Below are 26,014 nucleotides of genomic sequence, written 5' to 3' on the forward strand. Positions count from 1 at the left end.
TTAAATGTAAAAATCACAATAACAATACTTCATATTTTACAAGATAATCCATCCATCCATTGCCAACCGCTTATCCTGCGCACAGGGTCGAGGGGGGCTGGAGCCAGTCAAGGCCGACATGGGCAGGAGGCAGGGTACACCCTGGACAGGTCGCCAGTCCATCGCAGGGCATTTTACAAGATAATAAACTGTTTTAAATACATAATCTTACCCAGCAAATTAATCACAATAGATAAATATAGTGCGATAAATAGTATTAAATTTTCCCCTGAAATGTAGAAGTAAAGTTCAATCCAACACAAATACTTATTTAAAGTACTTCAACATTATACTTAAGTACAGTACTGATGTGTACCACTCGTCTCAAATCTCTGTGCATGTCCCTGTAGATCTGTTAGAACGTGAGCTCAGATCCACAGCAGTCCCACGAACCTCCAGCTACTGAGATAAAAAGATTCCTTATGATTTAAATGCACTTGTTTCTTTTCATTCTATGCTAACCCCGATTTAATGACTCCCATTTATGTCAGAGTATTGTTCAGGACAGTCAGTAGAGTTAGCAGCGACAAGGACCAAAGTAATTAAAATTTCAAGTTTGGGGATAAAAAACAACTTAAATCTGATCCAAGGACAAAAAAAAAAATCTTCAAAGTGCTTAAAGATATCATGGTTTGATACCCAGCCTTTAAGGATGCAATCACTCATTCATGTTGTAGAAAAGCTGCATAAGAAGCCCTGTAGGTGCTCCTTTCAGACGGTTAAACAAAATGAGGAGCATTGGGAACGTTTCCTGCCACAGCGGTGTCTGTGGTATACAGAAGAAACAAATAGCTCCAGCCACTGTGTGATTTACAAAAGTTAAAAGCCTTCAGCGTTAAAATGCCTCTTTTATTGTGTGTGGGGAGATAACTTTTAATTTTCACTCAATTAATTTTATCATTAAACTAAATACTGGAAAATGAAAGAGAAAGGAAAAAAATTACACTATATTTGCTATTCATTCACTGTACTGCTAATCTGGTATACCGTGCCGACGAACCGGTGCAACGTAAATGATTTATTTATATAATTGTTTTTAAAAAATGGGACAACAATCGGCCCATAGAGCACAAACAGCGGGCCATGGGTAATTTTCTATACTGACATTGGGCTGGCCCAATCACATTTCTTACTATGAGGAGGGTGGTGATGGCGCATAGATGCGTGCTTTGGTGTGCTGTGAGCCACCATTGTGTCCCTGAGCAAGACACTTAACCCCTTGTTGCTCCAGAGGCGTGCGACTCTGACATGTATAGCAATTGTAGTCAGGTAAAAGCTCAGCTAAAATGAATAAATGTAAATGCACTACTTTACGTAATGCAGGCACAGGCACTTGAAGGAGTAAAGGAGACCTGTAGCCACAGCCAGGCAGAGGAGTAGGCTTGGGTGGCTTGGAAAGTGAGCAGGAGGAGAGTGGAGGTGAAGCGGTAAGCATGAGTAGCTCAACCTGTAGGGAGGGAGGGTCATTTACACTGGGGACATGTAGCCACCACTTTTTGAAAGCATTTGTTCTGAAAAATATCTTGCACGAAGAAATGTTAATTTACAAATAAAAATGCTATGAGAAAGGTTTATTTGCACAATAAGCCTGCAATGCAATGTAAATATAGAAGGAACCTCTGCGTTGTCCAAAAAAATGGGCTAAAAACAATAATAAGCTACTGATTACTGCATTATATTCTCATGACGTTGTACCCTATACTTCTGCTACTGTCTAATTAAAGCTTGGCTCAGCGTTTATTCTCTTCTATCTGTATGTCAATCATTTAATAACAGTGTGTTTATCTGTTCCACAACAAATCTTACTCCCAAATAAAGATCTTTTATATTCCATAATTTAACCGAACCTTTCCTTCCTCACTGTGATTAACAGTGTACTGCACACAAATGTCACTATAGTAACAATAATAATAATCTTTATTTATTGAGCACTTTTCAAAACAATGTTACAAAGTGCTTACCTACTTACTGTACAATATAAGAACACACTAAATTACCCTACAATAAACACTGAGACTGACCGGAAAAAAATCTAAAATCTTACCAAACTATTCTGCCTGAAATCAAAGAAAATTAGCTAGAAGAAGAAATTTACAAATTTTTCAAAACACATTATTCATAATTTTGTTGGTGAGAAAAAAATGTATCAATAAAATATCCACGTGCACTTTTAACCTTTACTGTGCACTGTTCACATCTGTTTGTGCTGTTAACTGTGTTTCCTGGCGCTTCCTCTTTTTTAACCTCATAGCAGAAGTGTAGAAGGGAGTCATTTTCTGTATCTCCATCCTCAGCCTGCAAGTCAGAGTGAAGAGGTGGTTTTACTGTGAGAAACACAAAACACTTCCTCCACAAAGCGAAGGACCTTTCTGAGGATTAAGCAACAGTACACAATGTGCATAAAAAAAAACACTTTGAATTACAATATCTATGAAAGAAGAGAAAAACTATACATTAAAGTATTAGTTTTGGTTTTCACCACATGTCCTGTCTGGTTCAGTCTCTTACATATATTGTGAGGCATCATTTGATGTAAGCAATAAAACTGAAAACTCACCATGTTATAAATTAAGTTGGGTCAACCAGAGTTTACGAGACATTACATCATGTTCAAATAAGGAAATTAGCAAGTGCAAATTATAACTCTACTTATACAATCACAGGTCCTTTTTTGGAGTCTAATCTCTCCTGAAACTTTGTAAAAAATCTTGTTTCCCAAAAAAGTTAATAAAGCATTAAGCATTGTGGAAGCCAAGAGTGGTTGTGGGACCTGTCATCTAGAGATCTTTACATTTTTCTATATGCACCCAGCCACAGTCCTAGTTCACACATAAAAAGAGACAAAATAAGTATTCAAAACTTGATGGACACTATTGTCCCAAAATGCATTGCATAAAGAAACTGGAGGCTCGAGCCACATCTACAAAAATAATTCAACCCCCCAAAAACCCTAATGAAAACGATGACAATAAACCTACGGTGCATTTAACTGAAAAGTTAAGTACAATATTGACTAGTTTGAACACTAATTGCAAGGTATAGTAGGAATAGTGCAAATGTTTTCTAGTCTGCATTCTGACTATATTTCTTCCGTCATTTGTCCTGTGTAAACACACCTACCCACTAAACCTGCTTAGAATTTGTAGTCACAACTTATGAGAGTAACAGACAGCAAAGTGAATTCGCATATCTTCGGTGAAGAAAAATATTATGCTGTGGTTTGGATACAGTTTGACATTGTGACTCTGGGTTGACTATGTAGTTTGTTCTTACTTTTCTGTAAGCTAAGCAATCACATCTCTGTTCAAACAGTAAGTGTGTGGAGATTTTCAGGAAAGGTTTGTAAATGTTGGCCTTAACAACTGCTACCTAATTCCTCTACACTTTTAAAAATAAAATGTTAAATATCAAAGATTTACTGTAGTCCTACTGAACATCAAAGACAGAACTACAACTTCAAGGTGTCTTTCATGCACAGTTATATATTACATGTAAATGTGACACCAAAATATAATAAATGCAGCAGATTAAATAGGCCTACTTGTATTTACATTTTGACACTGTCATATACTTTACATATATTATTGTCCCTGTTTTGAATCCTCTTTATAATGATAGTTTTTGTTAAAGGCTGGCCTGTGCTGGATGACTGTAACTCTGGCCTTCTTCCTGTCCACTGAAAACGGTTTGGCTGCTGTGGACCTGAACAGGCTTGCAACAATTGTAAATGGCATCTTGAGAGAGTGAGTCGAGATTTACTGAAATATTTCTGCTACCTCCGGATGTGTTCAGATTATCACTAGAAGCAATGTGAGGTGAAGATGCAATAGGGTATCGATAGACCGTGCAGAAAGGGTGGCTAGAGCTGTAATTTCAACACGTTCTTACTCCCAACTCGTCACATCTGGACGCTTGGTCGAGATCCCTTGGCTACAAACACCTGTCTACTTTTTAAACTATGTGTAGTCCTTGGTCCTGCGTGTTCTTTAATGAAGCAATAGGAGAAGGCGTTTTTGGTCAAAATGAATCAGTTTTATTACAAATAAATGAATAAAGCTTCCAGAGCTCTGTGTTTTTGCCTTCCTTTCCCTGACCACCAACAAGCAGGGTCAGTTCATGAAGTCTGACTAGCTATCTCTCCCTAACCTAGTATACATCATCAAGTCATAAAACAAAAGTGTAGGTCAGTGCATAACTGGCCCATGTTCTCTGACCCAATTGTTTCATCCTCTGAATCCACGAATCACCATGCTGTTTTTACTCCCCGACTCGTCACATATGGATGCATGGTCAAGGCCTATCTGCGTTTATAACGCACTGAGGATCCCCATAGAGCCATAGGTCAACGCAGTGGGGGAAGCCCTGTAGCGTCAGTGACAGTATAGGCAGGTAGGCCTTTGTGATATTTGACAGAAAAGACATTATAACACGGTTGGGGTGAAAGGAGGGCCAGGACCTTTGAATCAGGAGACTTGTGTTTGTGTATCCTGGACTGTCAGTGGTCATTCCCTCTGGCTGGATGAAGTCTGAACTCCGCAGAACTTTCTAAATTATTCCATCTCACAAAGAAAATAAAGGTCAGCTCGAAACAGTGTAGAGAGGCATTTTAAACCATGTATGAATCGTTAATATACAGCTCGCCAATTAACTAATAACAGTTCATGTTTGCTGTGAACCACTGGATGTACTGACAACTATCACTGAATTAATCCTAAAAAAAACAGAGGATTCTCACTAAAGCGTTCCTTTTCCACTTGCTAGGGAGTTAAAAACTGAACGTTGAGTCAATATTAGGCTATATAGATGCAGCCTCAGGTACTGCAGCTATATAATATTGTCCTGTTTTTCAAACTAAAAACCCACTTATGTTGATGTTCAAGCTCATCTTAATTAGGCTACATTTAATCAGGCACCACCATCGCCCGAGTAGGCTATATCTGCTGTAGGTTTATCAAGTGTAACACACAAAGCTGTTGTGGTGGCAGCCCGGCTGACGGTGAGTGTCCTGTTTATTTCTCCTTTTTTTTTGCTTGTGATTCTCTTTTTAACCTGGTGTTTTGGCCTGCCTGTTTGTGTCTCCTCCTTTCCCCCTGTGTGCTCTCCCTCTCTCTCCCTCCGCTCCTGAGCCCAGTCAGCCACCCGTACCTGCATCTCGTCAGCCACCTCCTCTGCCTGCCACACCTGCCAGCAATCAACCTCATCCCTGTCTGCATATCAACCCCGGTTCTCCACCATTGCTGCTTGATCGTCGTTGCTCCAAACCTGGTGCCACCTCATTGCTCTAGCCCACTTTTCTTGTTGATCTTCCTCAACAAGAAGGTGAAGATTAAGATCAACAATGATGAGGTGACATCGGCAACAGGGTGGTTGCGCCATGTGTTGAAAAATGTTTAAGCAACACATAGTGAGAGCATTCTCCAAAGGATAAATCACATCTGTCAATGGGATAATTATGCTGTTGGGTTTTCTACAATATTCAGACCCCACAGTGGTTTGATCAATACTGACGAACACCGTAGTGGAGCCCTTCAATCGGGACTTCAGTTGGTCTAGAGAATATATTCCATTGTGGAACAGGTGATGTTGTTTCCTCCTCACAAACTGATGATAGCAATGGAAATTATTTTACTACAGATGAAGGTGTGTCCTCTTCCCAAAGGGGGCTTGCTTGATATCGTTAATGGAAACTATGGTTCTAATACAGATGAAAGCGTCTTCTATGAGTCTGTGGTGGCCAGTGCTATCCTGTTTTCTGTTGCATGCTGGGGCAGCAGGTTGAGGGTAGCAGATGCTAACAGACTCAACAAACCACAAGGCCAGTGACTTTGTGGGGGTGGAGCTGGACTCTCTGCTGTTGGTGTCAGACAGGAGGATGCTGTCCAAACTACATGTCATCTTGAACAATGTCTCCCACCCACTCCATGACGTGCTGCTCGTACACAACAGCACTTTGAGTGCAAGAATTATTCCCCCAAAATGCACCACAGAGCGTCACAGGAAGTCATTCCTGCCTGTGGCCATCAAACTTTATAACTCCTCCCTCTAAGTGTCTGACACACGGTTTTAAACTGGGCATTGTTATCTGTTCTGTGCAATAGTACCTGTTTAAATACTTAATGAGCAACACTCTCTGCTGCAATTCTGCTTCTACTATTTATTCATTATTACTGTTCACCATAACAATTCTTTTTATGTAAATATTGTACAAATCCACAATCCTTTATATTCCTTGTATTTTATATTTTTACTCTGATATTTCTATACTTCTTTATATACTGACTTTCTATCTTTATTCATATTCCTTTTGCCTTGATGTGCAATGTGTGCAACTGTGACACAGAATTTCCCCTCGTGGATCAATAAAGTATTTCTGATTCTGATATACTGCAGGTAAAACACTGACTATGGATAGGACTATCTCTTTAAATATTTAGTAAGAACTCATCCTACAAAAGAGTTGTTTGTGGAGTGCAACCTGTTTTACTTTTTATCTCAACTTAGTAAACAGTTATGCTATAACTAGTCTTAACAACAGCTGGTGCAGCCAGCTCCTGCTGTCAGAGTTACCTCACAGCACAAGTGCAGGAGGCAGTAACATGACTCTGTATTTCCTTCTGTATTTCTGCTGAAATATCCATCTTCAATCTGCAAGTCAGGATGAAGGGGCTGATTTGGCAATACTGTCCAAAGCAAGTTCATCAGAAACAAAGCAAAAAATCTCAAAAGGCCTTTCAAGAACAGAAGAAAAAGCAACTGAGTTTTTAGTCTCTTTTCTCTCATTATTTTGGTTTGATGGTGTATTTCATGTCTGGTTCAGTCTCAGCGCTCTCATTATCCTTGCTTCCAGCAGCAGCAGACAACAGCTCTGATAAACCCGCTGTCCTCTACCTGCCCAGCACCAAACAGCAGACACACACATTTAGACACTAGCTCTCGAAGAAAGAGTCAGATATTTGTTCTCCGCATATGCTAGAGACCAACAAATAGCTAAAAGAAGAGTGAACACTGAACTTACATTCATCAGGTGGAAACAAACACAACTCCAAATGTTCATCCATCGTCAACCGCTTATCCTGCGTACAGGGTCGCGGGGGGGCTGGAGCCAATCCCAGCTGGCAACGGCCGAAAGGCGGTACACCCTGGACAGGTCGCCAGTCCATCGCAGGGCCACACATAGACAAACAACCACTCATGCTCACACCTAAGGGCAATTTAGGGTCACCAATTTACCTAGTCCGCATGTCTTTGGATGGTGGGAGGAAGCTGGAGCACCCGGAGAGAACCCCCGCAGACACGGGGAGAACGTGTAAACTCCACACAGAAAGGCCGGGGTTTGAACCCACAACCGCACCACCGTGCCGCCCCAACTCAAAATGTCTTCTGGTTAATTATTTGCTAATTAGCCATAACGAGGGAAGTGATTATTTGCTCAAATTAAAGGCAGTCGGACTCGACAGTGATCTTAACTGCTTACCAAAGAACCAGCAGTCCAGCTCTTTCCCATTTTAGATGTGTTGTTTGTGTTTTAGCTGATTCAAGCTAACACTGATGCTGTCTTTCTGCCACTCAGTGAGCGTAACTGCGTTCTGTGACGTCATGCACATGCCCTCTATTGTGAAACACGATTTATTGTCTCTTACTTAAAGGAATAATCCCCCATTTTGATAAATAGTGAAAACTCTTCATAATAACCCCCATGACCAGCCTGTTCTCATCTCAGGGCGTCTGATACCAACGCTTTCAGAAAAAGTGACAAAACATAGTTATGTCCTCTCTATGAGACGCTCCCGGAAGCGTCTCTATATGAGACGGTCTGGCGCGTCCTGTACGTGCAAAATGTGGGGGTACGTGCAAAAAGTTTTTTTATAGACCAAATTACTTTACAGAAAAAAACCCCTTCCTTAAGTATTGTATCAGCCAATCAAAGACCTCCAAAGGGCTGTGTGTCAATATAAATGATTCGGTCTTTGTTCAACTTCCTAAATCAAACAGCAGAATATTTTTCTCCTGTTCTTTCTTCTACATAACTTAGAGACATGTTCAAATAAGGGCATGTGGTTTGTCCGTGTCAGGCTGTCCTCTACAAACATGTAACTCACTTCTAACTGTATTCACTGAGACAGCACCTTGCACTGAGAAGGAAACAGAGTCAACTGCATCTGATAGACGTCTTTCTCCACCAAAGTAGGTACACAATTTTTACTTTTATTAGTGAAGTTCTGTCACTACCTGGAAGATAGAGTTGAGTCAGAGAGTTGAGTGCTAGGTGCTCTGTACACGATTTTCTCAGTTAGCTGCCCAACTTAATCAAAACAAGTTAGTATTTTCCAAAGTTATTGTCCTATAGTACAAGATTCTGTTTGGGTACACTGCTCAAACAAAGGGAACACTTACATCACACATCAGATCTCGATGAACAAAACATTGTATAATTTGTTGTGAACAAAATGACAAATCACCTGTAAGAGCCATTTTGGCATATATGGTATTTGCAAAAGTGTTGTTAAACACCTGCAGAAGTTCTTTTTGTTTTTGATATTGTGTTTTTGTACCTGTTGAATGGGTGGGTTAGTAATTTCGCAGGTTCTCCCCACAAGCCATTGACCTGATGAACAGCTGATTTCTGACTCACAGTGTCAGGAACAATTCTAGTACAATAACTCAGTAACTCTGCCTCTAATGAGCCACTTGTTTACTGGCTAACACTTATAATTTATTCACCATTCTCTATTTCAGTGCTGTTCATACTGATATATTGTCATATTGTAGATACTGTATACCAATCCACCTAACTCAAGTCATAACTCCTGCAAAAAATACTTTATTTATTTATTCCAGCATCCTTTGCACTATGCTTCATTGCACTGTGTACATGTGTACATTAATATGTACCTGTAAATCACATCCACCTCCAACATGTACATACTCCTGCATCCTTTGCACTCTGCTCACTGCACTATTTGTCAATATATCTATATGTTTTTGTTCATAGTGTGTATATTTGTGTTGTCTATACTGAAGTCTGTGTCTGATTTTATTTTATTTTTATTGTTGTGATTTTGTATTTTTGTATGAATAAGCACATCGTGAGCAATGTACAATGTGTACACATAACTGGCAATAAAACAGATTCTGAGTCTGAATTTTGTCCCCCAACTGCTCCATTGGAAGCACATTAAGAAGGGATCTTTTAATGGCCAGTATAAACAGCAGGATTGCACCTGACTATTTGAAAGACAGATTTGAAAATATGTGAATATATCCTTTAAAATGAGATACAAATTTTTACTTCTATTATTGGTGTTGTGTCTTTTCTGTTTTTAGATCCGGTTGGCAGCAGCAGTGAGGGTAAGCATTCTCAATCAGGGCACCTCAAAAACATTTTAAATCTTGCTCCTTCATAGACAGCGGCAGCTATAGTGAGTGTGGATTGACAGCAGTTACAATGGCTTCCTACAGCATCACAAACAACTCAGAACTTCAAAAACTACCACTGCAGAATAGTACACCTTTACTATGTTGATATGTATAAATGTTAAAATGCTAACTTGCGAGTTAATGTGTTGACCTTGCATGTTAGCATAAAAATATTAGTATTTAGTTCAAAACACAACTGAGCATCTGAAGTCAGACAAAAAGGGAAAATTTAAACACTTTAATGTTTGTGTCTGTTGATTTGGACTCAATGTACCAAATCCAGCCTGTCCTCCACAGAAAAACTAACAAATTGGTAATTTTTGGAAGGACGTTATTGCTACACCGATTTTCATTTATTGTGGCAGCAACCCTTAGTGGCATAACAACAGTAGCAAAGGAGGAAGCAGGATGACATATCATAAATAGCAAGTCATTAGAAGGTGGAGTGAAGTAATAGGTCAAACCCAGGACCTTGACACAGGAGAACAGTGTTCAAGTCCCATGTTAAGTAAATAGTCAGTTAATTTTGAGTTTTAAGTTGTGTTACTGACTTCTGTCATGTAAGCAAGTAGTTTAAAATTGTATATTACTATAATATAATAATATAGTCTATAACATTAAATATAAAGTAAATATAATATTATTAATGTTTATTTTATAGATTACAAGCTTTGTTTGGATTGTCTACCTTCAGATAGTTTAGGCTATTTGTAACAATTCAACAGCTAATAAGTTGAGAATCAACAATTCAGTTGTTTCACAACAGTTTTCTATTATTACACCGCTCTTGTTAAGGTTTGACTAGGGTTAATGTTAGTGTATTTATTAGAATTTCAGCTAATGTGGCCTACTTCTTTCTACTAGTATAATAGTTATTCCAGTTGGATAAAACAGAAGTTTTATTTTTGTGGGTTGGTTGGAAACTCAATTATTTGCTCAACCCCTCCTCAGGAATATAATTTCCATGACACTACTCAGTGTTGGGTTATGATACCAGGCTTAAGACTCACAGCAAACAAAGACCACATAATGTTACAAATGTTTTAAGTCAATTAATGTCCAGCAAAAATAAGAATCCCACTTATGTCCTGAAATGGCTGGTTGCTGTGTTGTTGCTCACTGAAATCAATAACAGCTGCTGACTATTTGGTCAGACTGTGACATGAAATAGCCGGAGAACAATTTCTGAACAGTGAGTATGGATTACAGTTTGTAAAAGTTTGACTTTTAAATGTGTTGCTATATTTCTCAAGAATGAGCAAACTATTTGACACATTTTTCCTCATTACTGTAGCCTCGCTCAATGTTTTTAGAGCACATCATAATGTGTAAGATATAGTGTAAATACTATACAGGCAGCATGTGGTGAACACTGTGTTTAACAACAACCTGTTGCAGATAATATATTTTGAAATTGTAATGTATTTAGTGTTTTATTATTCTTATCCCTGATTCTAATCCTCTCTGCTGGTGCTGTTTGTCTATCACTCTCAGATGGCTGTCCTGTACTGGATGGCTGTAACGCTGGGTTTGTTCCTGTCTGCTGGAAACAGTTTGGCTGATGTGGACCAGAACGAACTTGCAGGAATTGTAAAAGAAATCTTGAACAAGTGAGTTTCACTTCAGTTGAAATTCCTTCAAATAAAGTATACATTATCAAGAGTTTGCTATCTTTTGAAAATGACAAGAATGAGAATTACCAACAAACACACTATTCTATGAGACACGTTTTAATAAATCATAAAGTAACATTTGTATTTCAAACAAATGGCAACTTATTAGTACATTTTAACAAAACTCCCTTCACCCTCATGCATCATGGGAATTCTGAGGGATGGACATAGGCTGCATGTGTGCAACTTCCACTGGAAGCCTCTCAGAAGCATTTCAGCAGCGAAGCTTGTAGCCTGCCATTAATGACTTGTTCTTATTTGTCCTTTTTGTGCTTCTACTACATTCTTTAAAGCTCTCTATGGATCGCTTTAGTTTCTCGTCTTGACGGGTGCATCTAGCAACTACCACAGGTAGCACTTCAGAATAAGAGCGTTTTACCTTCCGGACTTAGATTTTGTTGATTTGGTGATTAGTGCTTGCTTTTTGTGCTTCTACTATGATTAAGTAGGCTACGTAGTAAAAATCTTTCTTTTTTGTCTGATTTAACTGTATTTATTGTTGATATACGATCGAAAATCTGTAACGGGTATTTTATTTTTAAATGTGCTGAGAGTCTAGCTCTTCCCCCACTTAGGCCCAATCCCAATGTCCCCCCTAAACCCAAATCCCTGAACCCTCAGAGACTTTACTGACGTCACTTGGAAAGTGATTAGTTTAAGAGGCTGCAAGGGCTCAAAATGCTGTAAACAGGAACGGGACAGCCCTTTGCCACTTTATCACCTTGACGATGCTGAAACAGGTTGCATACTTTTTAATTTAATGTTTTTACCTGATTTTAAGTCCTGCAGGCTCTGGCCCTACAGAGTGGAGGAGAGGTAAATGTCAATACACTATTGTTGGTCAAACAGCATCATTAAGCAAAAACTAAAATAAATAGTTGAATAACTAAGTGTGTAATAAGGTGACTGCATTCCTCTGACTTAAGTTAAGAAAACTTTTAACAATTTTAACATGAGCGTGTTGATGCTTGTTTGTTTACTGTTTTCTTCTTCTTCTCTTATAACGTGGAATTGCTGTGAAATTTTTTTTGCTTCCGGCTTCCCCGGTAACCCTGTGTTTCACGTCATAGCGCTATGAACTTTGGGCAATTCCCTCAGCCAAAGTCTGCAGAAATGCGGACTTACAAAAAGTGTCTATAAAGGGCTCAAAATGTCCGTGAGAGAACCCTCGTGGACTTGACGATTTGACCGTGGGACAGCCCTAAGCCCTCACAGCCTCAAAGTCTGTGAGTCTGTGAGTGTGGACATTGGGATTGGGCCCCAATGTCCACACAAGTTTGTGAGGGCTTTAGCTCGATTTATACTCCTGCGTAGAGTCTACGTGAGTAGCTACGTAGTAGCTACGCCGTAGGCTACGCAGGTAGCCAGGCATTTATACCTGTGCGTCCGTTGTCCGTCAATCTGCAATTACACCCCCAAACACTAGTCAGCAGTAGCGCTACAGCGTCCACTGTGTTGAATTTTGCCCGGCCGATTTCGCTTGGGTTGTGATGTGTCCACCCAGTGATTTCTGAACAGCTGTTTTGAAGGAGCTGAGGTTCCTGATTTCTGAAACCATTCACCTCTGGCTACCAAGCTAATATGCTACTCTGCGTTGCTAGCATGGAGGTAGCTAATCGGCTAAACCCCCAGAAGCAAGTCAAAGTTGGTGGTTGGTAGCCGTGGCCATATCATTACCCATTTGTGTTTCATGGCTGTTTTAAAATATTGTTGATGGTTCACATTGCAATAAATTCCATATATATTTGCACTGCATCTGTCTCTACTACTGACTGAACTCTTGCTTAGAGAGATACATGTAGGGTAAATAGAAAAGTGAAAATACTCAAATGGTTCAGGTTTCACATAAAATGTTGCCAATTATGCAGTATATTTCTTTGTGTGCAGAAGTATTGTCACTTTCTACCTTAGACTTAAAGACAAAATAGGACCATACACTCAGTACCAGAGCCTGAAGTTTGAAGAGTGCCTTGTCTGCTGCTCTGTCTAGTTGAAACATAAAAGGAGTACACATCCAAACCAACCTGTGTGTAAGTGCTGAAACAAAGAATGACCTGCATACTGAGTAATTATGAGTCCAAATAGGGGGTATCATAAATTGTAACTTTGCAAACTGAGGTGGTTGAAAGCACCTGTGTTAAATAGGTATGCCTACGTGTTAGCCACTCAAAACCTTCTCAGAGCTCGCAATAAAGTACACCACCTTGGGGTTTCAAAAATATTCAGTGTGCAGATAATTCTTTGTTTTCCACATAGTGTAACTTCTCAGTGAATGTCACATTTGTCTCTTAAAGAAATGTTATATGCTGGTGTTTTTGGACATCAGCTTTTCATTTTGAACTTTCTAGCATATAAGCAAATGTTAACTTATACATCAATATTAAAAGGTTACAAATGTAACAGTTGTTTTGTATGACTAGAAATAAATTGTTTTAACAGTAATTATAATGATAGAACCTAGTGTCATAATTTCAATCAGTAGTGTGCATATATTGTGGAGTAAAAGGAAAAACAAAAGGTTAAGCAAAGCAGCAAGGTACACGAGCTGGAAGCTGGGACTTTTATATCGGGTAGAGGTGGACACAGGTGCTCCACATCTGGATCGATTCTGCAATCTGCTCCCCTGGCACCTCAAAATACAAAATTATTGACAATGCACACGAAATACACGAAATCCCAAATACCATAAACCTACTGTACTCTGAGATCATCTCAGCATGATGACCTCTACAGCATGTAACAGTTAGGATAGCATGTATGACTCTGTGGTATGTCACCTGTCTAACTGAATGTTTTGGAGCTCGTCAGGTTTATAGTAACTGCTGATTTACACCACAGTTGCATTTAGGCCAGTAGCCAAGGACAGTAGTGTAGAATCGTCATCGCATGTGGACAAACATTGCATGCTCTGTCTTGTGGCAAATCCAAAGACACATTGACACAACAACACATTGATCATATAATGGATTTAAAATCACCATTCGATAAATAAGTAAACTAAATAAATGAAACAACAAAATTTGTCCCTCTTAAATTGTGAGAACAGAACAACATGCATGAAAATGTTACCTTTTTAGGTGTATTTTTCCATTTTATGCTAACAATTATGCAACTTGGTTACAGGTCAACATACAGGAGCAAAATAACAGCAAATGCATCCACTTAATGTTTAAATACTACTACACTCTTTAGAACAACAAATTCAACATACCTGCATTTATGACAAAGGACAGTAGTGTTGAATCGTCATCTCATGTGGACAAACAGCAGCAACAACCTGTCTGGAAAAACAGCACCATGTTAAAGTTAGCAAGCTACCCTGGAGAGAACACAAAATGAATGGTTAACTTCATTTAAAGATGGCGAATTGAATCTAATATTCAACAAAATAAGGCTAGCTCAACCTTTATGTGATTTTCAACTTAGTTATCATTCTTTAGTCCACGGATATTCACACCTTACCTAATAGTAAATTCTCCATTGCTTGGAAATTATCCATAATCCTTTCCCTTAGTGATTAATAACGTTACTTGATGCAGGTACAACTTTATAACAGCAGGTGGAATAGTTGTCCCATTTTATTTAACTTTGTTACAGAATACACTATTTACTCAAATGTGCAATATTAATATTTGCTGCTATTTAGTCAAATATGCAATAATAATCTATGCCAGAGGCACCACTTTTAACACTCAATTTTGGTCTTAATGTATATTTATCATTTAGCTCTCATTTTATGTGTTATTGAACTAGTACTCAGTGTTTCCCCACACACAGACTTTACTTGGGGGTGGGCCGCCCAGGTTAACAGCAACCCATTTTAGCATTTTTCAGAGAAACACAGAGAGCTGTTATCTATTGGATGTGCACACAGTGGATATTTACAAGCACAGACCAAGTAAAGCCACAGTGAACACACCATTGCAGATGTCATTCGTTAGCTACAACGTTGGTTTCATTCTGATAGGCAACTTCGTCAACAGTCCCCTGCTACTTTCTGGGAAGAGATATAGAGATAAGTTTCAGCTGCCGCACCACCAGACTGCTGAGCAGTTTTCCCCCCAAGCTATCACAGGGGTGTAGGAGTGACTTTGAATCTTGGGGGGGGGGCACTGAAATGCTAGGGGAGTTCGGGGGCATGCCTCCCCGATTTTATTTTAAATAAAGCACTTAAATGCTCATTTCTAATGACTTTTGAAAACAGATTGTACTTATTAGTGTGGCTGAAAGAGGGTCTTTGCAGTGAGAAGATATGGAGAATAGGGGGAGAGGGATGAAGATTCGGTGCACAGTCAGAGAGAGAGTGTAATATACTAGAACAAAACTCCACTGACTACCTACCATAAAAACCATGGAACAGCTGCTAATTAATGTAGCTAGCCACAGTACAAATGTATTTAGTTATCCTAATGTTTCAATTGATGTAAGCTGTCTGTGATATTCCCTGTGTCTCACTTGGCATTGACTCTCCCTGCAAAAAATGTTTGTGAACACAGAACTGTCTTCAATGCAAACTCTGATGACATGCTATTGACCTAACAAAGTCTTTTTACTACGTGAGTTTTAGAATGTCTAGTAGCTATCCATACAACTTACAAGCTTGTTCTCCTTTTTTCTACTACTCCTGTGACCTCTGTCCTCTTCCTTTTAAAATACTGTAGGATGCTCGTCTCTGTGTGAACATTTTGACCACTTTCAAATTGTTGATGGACACGTAGCTTAGACACATACACACCTCAGGCCGCAAGATTTTAAGGTCAAGGATGGTCACAAACAGAGGCAAAAAAGTGGCCCAGGAGTTTGTCCCTGCTCAGCCCACTCTCCAGACAAAGCATTTGTCGGGGTCTCTGGATCTTTAGAGACCTTTATTCCTGCATTTTATGAAAGTAGAGTACATAACTAAATTAACCTTTAAAATACATTTTCAAAAATAGAAACCTAAACTCCTAAAGTAAATCAATCAGAAATCAATTCAGCTGAGCCCTTGAATACAATAAATAAATAAATAAGCCATATCATAATAATAATAATAATAATCTTTATTTGTAGAGCACTTTTCAAAAACAAGTTACAAAGTGCTTTAACAAGTGTAAAGACAATAATACCCAAAAGACAATAATACAAAAACAATACAAGATAAAAGCATGAAAACATTGAAAAGACTAAAATACACATTTAAGATAAATATAAAATAAGTAAAATAGAATAAAATAAAAGGGATAAAATAAAGTCAAATAAGATCGGGAAAGGCTCTCCTATAAAAGTATGTTTTAAGAAGGGACTTAAAAGAGTTCACTGACTCAGCCGACCTAATTTCCTCGGGCAGGCTGTTCCAGAGCCTCGGGGCCCTGACAGCAAACGCTCTGTCCCCTTTAGTTTTCAGTCGAGACTCTGGAACAGACAACAGACCTCTGCCCGAGGATCTCAAGGTACGTGCTGGTGTGTATGGGACTAAAAGGTCAGAAATATAACAAGGCGAGAGGCCATGAAGAGCTTTAAAAGTGATCAATAGAATTTTAAAGTCAATTCTAAAACATACTGGGAGCCAGTGTAATGAAGCTAAAATAGGAGTAATGTGGTCATATTTCTTTGTTCTGGTTAAAAGCCTGACAGTCTGGAGTCGATCAATAGATTTTTGGGTTAAACAGGTGAAAAGGCTGTTGCAATAATCCAGGCGTGATGAGATGAAGGCGTGTAAAATGGTCTCGGTGTCCTTAAAAGTTAACATAGATTGAATTTTTGCTATATTTCTAAATTGATAAAAACATGATTGAACAAGCTTTGTGCTTGTGCTTGCTGCTCGAAATTTAAATTACTATCAAACCAAACACCAAGGTTCTTTGCCATCATCATCTTACCATAAACTGGTGCTTTGGACAGTGCTGGCTTTGACTGTTCTGCTATTGCCCTCATCTCTGCTGTCTGTGTCATGTTCACCTTGGCAGGTTAGTATTGGTACCACTGGCCAGTGTGGGTAGAGTAGCTACTAAAAAACCTTTACTCAAGGAAAACTACAATTACTCCCATAAAAAGTAAAAGTAAAATGACAAACCTACTCAAGTAAAAGTAAAATATATTTAATAATGTAATTAATCTGCTGTTCATCAGTTTAGAAACAGCTGCTGTGCAACATGTTATTTCTAGGGAATGTAATCTGCTATCTGTAATTTAGTTATTTCTGATTAATATAATTATTTTCCTTTTTAAATCTCCATGAATATATTGATAAGATCATTTTAAAATATCACGCTTGCTGCCCAGTCACTATTTGCAGTAACACAGGCAGCCAATACAATAATATTATTCCTAAAGCATCTAATGTTCACAACGCAAACAATTACTGTGGCAGTAAAACGGGAGCAGCTCGTTGTTGAAGCAGGGTAAGCCTTCATACAGAGGAAAGCGTAAAGCCCAACAGGACGGTTTTATCCACCCATATTTTCTCTCTCTCTGTGCATCTCAGAATTTTTTGTTTGCTGAATAAATAACAGCTGGTAGCTGCTGAGTCAAAGCCAAGATTAGTTTCACTGGCGACATTTTGTTTATGGACTCACCGTCAGGCTCCATTATGTAGCAAACCTAAATTTAGCTATGCATTTTAATAAATTTATGAGAATTAATACCCAATTATGAATTTTAATATTCATAAAATCTAATTTTATTCCTCGTTCCAGGGCACCACCAGATAATAATAATTATACAATTATTACTAGTGATCAGTTAGTTAATAATCGCTCAATTATCTTAAATCAGTCAGTCAGTCTCATATCTAAAGGGTCAATTCTCTTGGCAGGGACGTAGAAATAGGCAACACACACAGTTCTTGATTATATTACAGTGAATTTATTCTCTAATTAATGTGATGAAAAGATGGTTGGATACAGGGAACATAAACATTTGCTGAACAATGAGCCTGGAGGTTCGATTGTGGGAAGCATTTGATTCATACGGCATAGAAGAACCAATGAAAGTAAGTTATTAGTTTAGGAGTTAAAAGGGACATCCCTGACTACAGAATGTGTGTTAAGTCTTACTGCTTTTCGGTGGCCTTCTTGGGCCTTTTGCTGGTCCCACGCTAGCTGCCGATCCTGGCTTTTTGCTAGGGATTCTCCGGGGTTCTCCGTGTCTGATTGAAGATGACGTCCTCCGTCTGGCAATTCGGCTGTTTCAGGTTTCCTTTGTGGCCGCTGGCGAGACCACGTGGCTTGGTCTGACCTCAGTGAAGTTGACAAAAAAGGCTTAAAAATGGAACTTGGTCGTTCCTGAATTAGTTCAGTGTAACTTAACGGACTGATAACTTTAACAAAACTAAAGAAAATAAAACAAACTGAGGGAAGATCGATGTTGCGGCACTTCACGTGTGTAGCTTCAGGCGAACAAAAGGCCTGTCTCGCTGGCTGACTCTGAGGGCGTTGCCTGGCGAGGCACGCCGCACGCGTGCCGAAGCGTCCAGCGAGCTGGGCAGAGCAGAGAGCAAAGAGCGAAGAGAAGAGAGCCAGAGGGCGTGGTTCCCCAGGGGGCGTCTCGGGTTTCCCAAGGGACTGCCTCTCTAAACTTAATGTCTAAAAAGAAATCTATTTGCGCGTATTATCATCAAATATTTTCCACAATCGAACCTCAATGGTCGAACGGTTGTACTGTTCTAAACATTTGGTAACAGGAAACAATTGTCACATTATTGGTCAGGATAATTATACATTTAACGGCATTTCCAACGAGGGTATGTAATACTTATTTTGTCCACTTGGGGGAGCTCAGGTTGATTCATCCTTAAATTCAAGCTGGTGATTAAGGGTATAGTAAGACATTTCTTTATCATCCTTTCTAAAGGAATTTTGTAGGAAAGTATTATGAACAGGCATTGATTACATTAGATGAAAGAAGTGTCTTGCTGAAGATAAAAACACTGCACAAGTAACTTTCTTTTCAGCACTAATATCAACAAAAGATAGCAACAACATGTTACTACTCAAATAGAGGCAAACGTAATCAAGTAACTAAAGATTTAATTAAACTTATTTAAATGCTTTGAGTCTTTGGAGACTGCAGTCCTTTTACATTGAAAGTTCAGCTCTCTGGACCATGTCACACCTAGGTGAGACAAGGAGTATCCCTATGATGGGATAATAAACAAAGAGTAAGGTTAGTTGCCACGGAAACATGTGTGGGGGGGCCAGTTTTGATAGGCTGTTGAGGGAAATGCTAATGGCTGGTTCGTGTCCCTTTGTCATTTTAACTGCCAGGCCCTGCGTTATCAGCTTCGGAATCAAAGAGGCACCAGTTTTATGGTCGGGGATAGCACTTAAAGAAAGCAACTTTGACCCCTCCCCTTCTTCTCTGGGGGAGGAGAGAGAAATTTGGAGTAGCTCCAAATTCATTCAATATAAGATGCACAAATCCACACCGTTGTTCACTACACATTGCTATAAAACATATATAACCGATGTGAAAGAAACAGGCTTATGTCCATCTTTACATCAACAGGATACTGTTAATATATCAGAATACATCCAGTGATCATTTGACTTAGATGTTACAGTGTGTAGTCTTCATTTGCTCTGCAGAGACTACGCTTTAAGTGAGCCGTTAATGGAAGGTGTCAAGTATTTTACTTGACGACTTGTGAAAGAGCGATGCAGGCTGCTTTCCAGCAGGCCACCAGTGCCATGGTGTGCGCTCACTGGATTTCAGTTCTATTAGTAGAACAATAAAGCCTGAAAAGCTATTTGCCTGATTTTGTAAATGGCTGATCTGTGTAACTGCATGCACACAGCCTGGATGACAGCTCATTTCGATTAATGAAGCCTAATGCAGATTACAGACTGGTGAAGGTATGAATGGAAAATGTAGCAACTGTTGAGCTCAAATTCATCCTCAGCACTGCTCCACTGAATATAGTTTATTTCTGTTTACCATTTTTGTAATTGCTTTTATATGTATTATTGTCTGCTACTTAGAAGAAGGGAGTTACAAACATTACCTAACAGTTACCGAAATGCGGCGCACCATCAGCTCTCTGATTACTTTTGATCCAAAGTTTTATCACATTAAATGCAAACACTCTAATACGCTTTGATTCCTGCGTATACTATTGTTTTTTGAGCATCGTTAGCACAGATTGTCGCGCTTGAAGCTGGCTAATTAGCTAGTTAAATGGCTAAGCTAACGACCTAATGTAATGTACCAGTACCTGCTAATTATTCCTAACAACACATTAATAAAATGCTAGGATTTACCTTACCAATTGGAGCACATGCTTCTTGGAAGGTCTGTTAGTACAATAAACTGCATAGTAAGACATCATCCATCCGGTATTTGCATGAAAAATCTCCATAAGGCACAACAAGGTGATGATGCCAAGTTCCATGACTGCAATTAGCAGAGTGAGGCTGCCTTGAAACGAACACTTCCATGAGTGATTAGTTGGACTTAGTGGGCAGTCCAAAACACATCGATTGGCAGGTTGCGTTTGCAAAGGAAAAGCAATTACAAGTCTCTTAAGTGAATGGCAATGACATTAGGTTTCGTAAGGAAAAATGTATGTATTTATTCTTTAATTGATTTATTCTTTCCTATATTTCCACATTTATTTATTTATTCTTTCATTAATTCATTATTTCTTGCATATATTTCCCCAATAATTTATTTATTCTTTCATCCAGTTCTGACACTTTGGGAGTTCCATACTTGCAGCCTCTTGCACTCAATCACTTTCCAAGTTACGTCCCTAAAGTCTGTGAGGCTTTACAGGGTTTGGGGGGGGGGGGGGGGGTTATTGGGATTGGGCCTTAGCTTTGATGGTCCACCACGTCAAGGAAGCACCAAGCTGCAACCAAGTAGGTCCACACCCACTTCAGGGTTCAGCAAAGTTTCCTACAGTCCTTTGTCTGGCCAGTTCCTGGTACCACTGCTTCTCCAGCACTTCAATATGCATCTCAATTTCACTCTAAGGCCAAGATGGCTCAAAACTGGATTAATTCAGCAAATGTTCTCTTTCCTCTGAACTTCTCACTCCTCTGTTATCCTCCATGCATGAAATGTTTGTCCTTCCCTTCCTCCAGCTCACAGGAGCCTAATTTATCACCTCCTGCTCAAACCACACCCTCAATCAAAAGCAAAAGGCCCACTCTGCTACTCTCCTACCCCTTTCTGCTACAACTTTTAGTTTGTGATGTAATTAGATCCCGGGTATATTCAATTCTTTCTTTAATTTTACAGGTATATTTTGTGATTGTTGCCTCTTGATTTAGTGAACTCTTGTATTTTGCTAAATCATGTTGTATTCATTAGTTAAGTACTTTTTCCTTTCTTTTCTTTTTTTCTTAAGTAGAGGTTCGTTGTATAAGCGCATGACTTCTGGACCTTTGCTGGACCTAGTAGTTCTATTAGTTTAGTTCTATTAATGGGTTTCATGCTGTTGTTTGTGTATACGAATAAAAAACTAAACAAACTAAAACCTACTTAAATCTATACAAAGACCCTCCTTTATGCAATAGCTGTTTTTAGATAAAAAAATTTTATTGATATGATATTTTTAACATCCGCTTATGTATTATCAGATTAAAAAAACATTCCCAGTTTAAAATAACAAATCCAGTGGACAGAACAAACTGTTTTCAAGTTGACTTTGCAATTCCATTTCAAAAAAGATTTGAAGATACTGAATTGGGCTTATCGAATACATTTATATTTACACACTTTAATACACTGGGCTGTTGTGTGTTGATAATCTTTTTCTAATATCCAGCCTTCCATCTATTAAACTTTATGAACTTCTGTTCTGTATCAACTGATCAAACATACCAGTAACATTTTGTCTGTTTCCTTTGGCAGGTATAGACCAAGCTACACGGGCAGCAAAGGCCAAAGGTCAGTGATAACATAAACACTACGTATGTACACTTTTCAACACGACAGTTACAATGTGCTTTTTAGCAGAGAAAGATTTTTTTTTAAAGACGCAAATGTTGAATAGAAAAACACACACTGAGACTGACAGAACAAATGCTACATTATACATTACATGTCAGTGAGGATTTTCCATACACCCACTCTCAAAAGTCACAAAATTACATAAAGTTCAAGACAAAAGGTTTAACTTAAATTTTCTTCTATTTCATGTTCAAATAACAGATGTCTTTAGTCTACCGTTTAGTTTAGTTTGGTTAAATCTATTTAACTTTCTAAACTTTATCAATATACTGTTTTAAATGACACCTGCTTTACATTTTGTTTATCTGTTTCCTCTGACAGAAGAGAACCCATGTTCAGTCTGGCTGTAAGCATCCCATACAACAGTGACAGGAAAATGTATGACATCAGTCAAGTGACTGACACTGGTGAACAAGTCTGGCAAAGTATTTTGAAGAGATGTGATGTGTACACCAGTCAGAGGATGGTCGCAGCTACAGTTCTGAGATGGCCCAATGTTGTGGATCAGTGTCCTGAGGGACGTGTGCAATGGTCTATTCCAGCAAAATGTGGTCAAACGTGGGCTGATGTTAAAAAAAACTGTCCTACAGAAATTGAAGATGGCAGAGCTGATCATGCAGAGTACCGTACTCTACAAAACTTTAATACCTTGGTGAGCGATCATGACAAAAATGATTTATTGCTTTTCTACGTTCTTGCTTCCCCGTGTGATAAAAGATGTGCAAGTGAATCGAGTCGCTGGAACATTCTCAACAGCATAAAAATGATTAAACAGTGGAAGAACTATGCTGTGGTGTTTTCCAATGTATTCAAGCCGCGTGGTAGTAAATCCATACCTGAACAAGACCTACGTGGAGCCATTGAGCGGCTTGGTCAGTCAGTTGGTCTGAGCAATATATTCCGTTGCAACGGAGATGTGGTGCAGTGCACAAGCTGCTCTAGTGGTACACAAGTTACACCCTATTGTTATTCAGAGGAACTACAACCTTCCCCCACAAATATAGCAGATGTTGTGTCCTCCCAAAGTGGGCTTGATAGCAATAATGGAAATGATGAGTCTGATACAGGTGAAAGCATCTCCCCATCACAAACACGTCCTAATTATGGTAAAAGAAATATTTTTAATGTAGGAGGTGGTTCCCCCTTCCTAAGTGGGCTTGATAGCAATAATGGAAATGATGAGTCTGATACAGGTGAAAGTGTCTCCCCATCACAAACAGGTCCTAATTATGGCAATGGAAATAATTTAAATGAAGGAGGTGGTTCCTCCTCCCAAAGTGGGCTTGGTAGCAATAATGGAAATGATGAGTCTGATACAGGTGAAAGCATTTCCCCACCACAAACAGATCCTAGTTATGGCAATGAAAATAATTTAGATGAAGGAGGTGTGTCCTCCCAAAGTGAGCTTGATAGCAATAATGGAAATGATGGTTCTAACACAGGTTTAAGCATCTCCCCTTCACAAACGGGTGATAATTATGGCAATGGAAATTTTGATTTTAAAACAGGTGGCAGAAAACCGAGTGGCAGCAGCATTAGTAAAAACACAAAAGAGGACAGGCGCAAAGGAGGAAAAGGGAGAGGAATGAGCAGACGGAAAGGAGGAAAAGGGAGAGGAATGGGCAGACGCAAGGGAGGAAAAGGTAGAGGAATGGGCTGGCGCAAGGGAGGAAAAGGTAGAGGAATGGGCTGGCGCAAGGAGGAAAAGGCAGAGGAATGGGCTGGCGCAAGAGAGGAAAAGGCAGAGGAATGGGCTGGCGCAAAGGAGGAAAAGGCAGAGGAATGGGCTGGCGCAAGAGAGGAAAAGGCAGAGGAATGGGCTGGCGCAAGAGAGGAAAAGGCAGAGAATGGGCTGGCGCAAGAGAGGAAAAGGCAGAGAATGGGCTGGCGCAAGAGAGGAAAAGGCAGAGGAATGGGCTGGCGCAAAGGAGGAAAAGGCAGAGGAATGGGCTGGCGCAAGAGAGGAAAAGGCAGAGGAATGGGCTGGCGCAAGAGAGGAAAAGGCAGAGGAATGGGCTGGCGCAAGGAGGAAAAGGCAGAGGAATGGGCTGGCGCAAGAGAGGAAAAGGCAGAGGAATGGGCTGGCGCAAAGGAGGAAAAGGGAGAGGAATGGGCTGGCGCAAGAGAGGAAAAGGCAGAGGAATGGGCTGGCGCAAGAGAGGAAAAGGCAGAGGAATGGGCTGGCGCAAAGGAGGAAAAGGCAGAGGAATGGGCTGGGGCAAGAGAGGAAAGGCAGAGGAATGGGCTGGCGCAAGAGAGGAAAGGCAGAGGAATGGGCTGGCGCAACGGAGGAAAAGGCAGAGGAATGGCTGGGCAAGAGAGGAAAGGCAGAGGAATGGGCTGGCGCAAGAGAGGAAAAGGCAGAGGAATGGGCTGGCGCAAGGAGGAAAAGGCAGAGGAATGGGCTGGCGGCAAGAGAGGAAAAGGCAGAGGAATGGGCTGGCGCAAAGGAGGAAAAGAGCAGAGGAATGGGCTGGGCAAGAGAGGAAAGGGCAGAGGAATGGGCTGGCGCAAGAGAGGAAAAGGCAGAGGAATGGGCTGGCGCAAAGGAGGAAAAGGCAGAGGAATGGGCTGGCGCAAGAGAGGAAAGGGCAGAGGAATGGGCTGGCGCAAGAGAGGAAAAGGCAGAGGAATGGGCTGGCGCAAAGGAGGAAAAGGCAGAGGAATGGGCTGGCGCAAGAGAGGAAAGGGCAGAGGAATGGGCTGGCGCAAGAGAGGAAAGGCAGAGGAATGGGCTGGCGCAAGAGAGGAAAAGGCAGAGGAATGGGCTGGCGCAAGAGAGGAAAAGGCAGAGGAATGGGCTGGCGCAAAGGAGGAAAAGGCAGAGGAATGGGCTGGCGCAAAGGAGGAAAAGGCAGAGGAATGGGCTGGCGCAAGAGAGGAAAAGGCAGAGGAATGGGCTGGCGCAAAGGAGGAAAAGGCAGAGGAATGGGCTGGCGCAAGGGAGGAAAAGGCAGAGGAATGAGAAGACGTAAAGGAGGAAGAGGGAGGGAGGGGCTGCGCAAGGGAGGAAAGGCAGAGGATGGAAGACGAGGGAGTCATGTAGAGGAGGTGGAGGATGGTGCTGGGGAAGAGGAATGAGAAGACAAGGGGGTAAGCGTAGAGGAGGTGGAGGATGGCGTTGGGGCAAAGGAATGAGAAGACAAGGGGTAAGCGTAGAGGAGGTGGAGGATGGCGCTGGGGCAAAGGAATGAGAAGACAAGGGGTAAGCGTAGAGGAGGTGGGGATGGCGCTGGGGCAAAGGAATGAGAAGACAAGGGGGTAAGTAGAGGAGGTGGAGGATGGCGCTGGGGCAGAGGAATGAGAAGACAAGGGGTAAGCGTAGCGGAGGTGGAGGATGGCGTTGGGCAAAGGAATGAGAAGACAAGGGGGTAAGCGTAGAGAGGTGGAGGATGGCTGGGGCAAAGGAATGAGAAGACAAGGGGTAAGCGTAGAGGAGGTGGAGGATGGCGTGGGGCAAAGGAATGAGAAGACAAGGGGGTAAGCGTAGAGGAGGTGGAGGATGGCGCTGGGGCAAGGAATGAGAAGACAAGGGGGTCAGCGTAGAGGAGGTGGAGGATGGCGTTGGGCAAGGAATGAGAAGACAAGGGGGTAAGCGTAGAGGAGGTGGAGGATGGCGCTGGGGCAGATAAAGGGGTGGCAAAGGGTAGGTTAAGTCTGGGAGAGCTGTGATTCAGGTGAAGTGATTTGTTAGAACATGAGAAAGATCCACAGCAGTAGTTTTACTATGGCAGACCTGTTATGTGCGCCATTCACTATGTTAGTTTAGCCTATTAGCGCGCTCACATTTGTTATTTAGGACACAGCAATTATACTTTGTTATACTTTAGATTTTTGTATTTGAACTGAAATAAAGAAAGGATTTGGCTTAATTATCCTCAGTATTTACAGTACTCATATTATTGTACTCTATGTTCTTGTAAATCATTTCTCTGTTTTCTGATTAAAGCTTG

The 26,014-nt window shown here is 40.4% G+C and overlaps 1 protein-coding gene across 1 annotated transcript; it reads left to right on the forward strand.

Moving 5' to 3' along the window:
- Positions 1-8,080: 8,080 nt before the first annotated feature.
- LOC119904871 lies at positions 8,081-23,722 on the forward strand (the record flags this gene model as incomplete). The annotated part of the gene is made up of 6 exons (XM_038721522.1): positions 8,081-8,223; positions 9,364-9,387; positions 10,951-11,066; positions 21,963-21,998; positions 22,383-23,110; positions 23,363-23,722. Coding segments are annotated over exons 3-6 (1,240 nt in total), but the record flags the coding sequence as incomplete, so codon positions are not given.
- Between the last annotated feature and the right edge of the window lie 2,292 nt (positions 23,723-26,014).

This window comes from Micropterus salmoides, unplaced genomic scaffold (genome assembly GCF_014851395.1).
Source record: "Micropterus salmoides isolate LMB-PRFRI ecotype aquatic unplaced genomic scaffold, ASM1485139v1 Ms_hic_scaffold_1593, whole genome shotgun sequence".
NCBI classification, from domain to species: domain Eukaryota; kingdom Metazoa; phylum Chordata; class Actinopteri; order Centrarchiformes; family Centrarchidae; genus Micropterus; species Micropterus salmoides.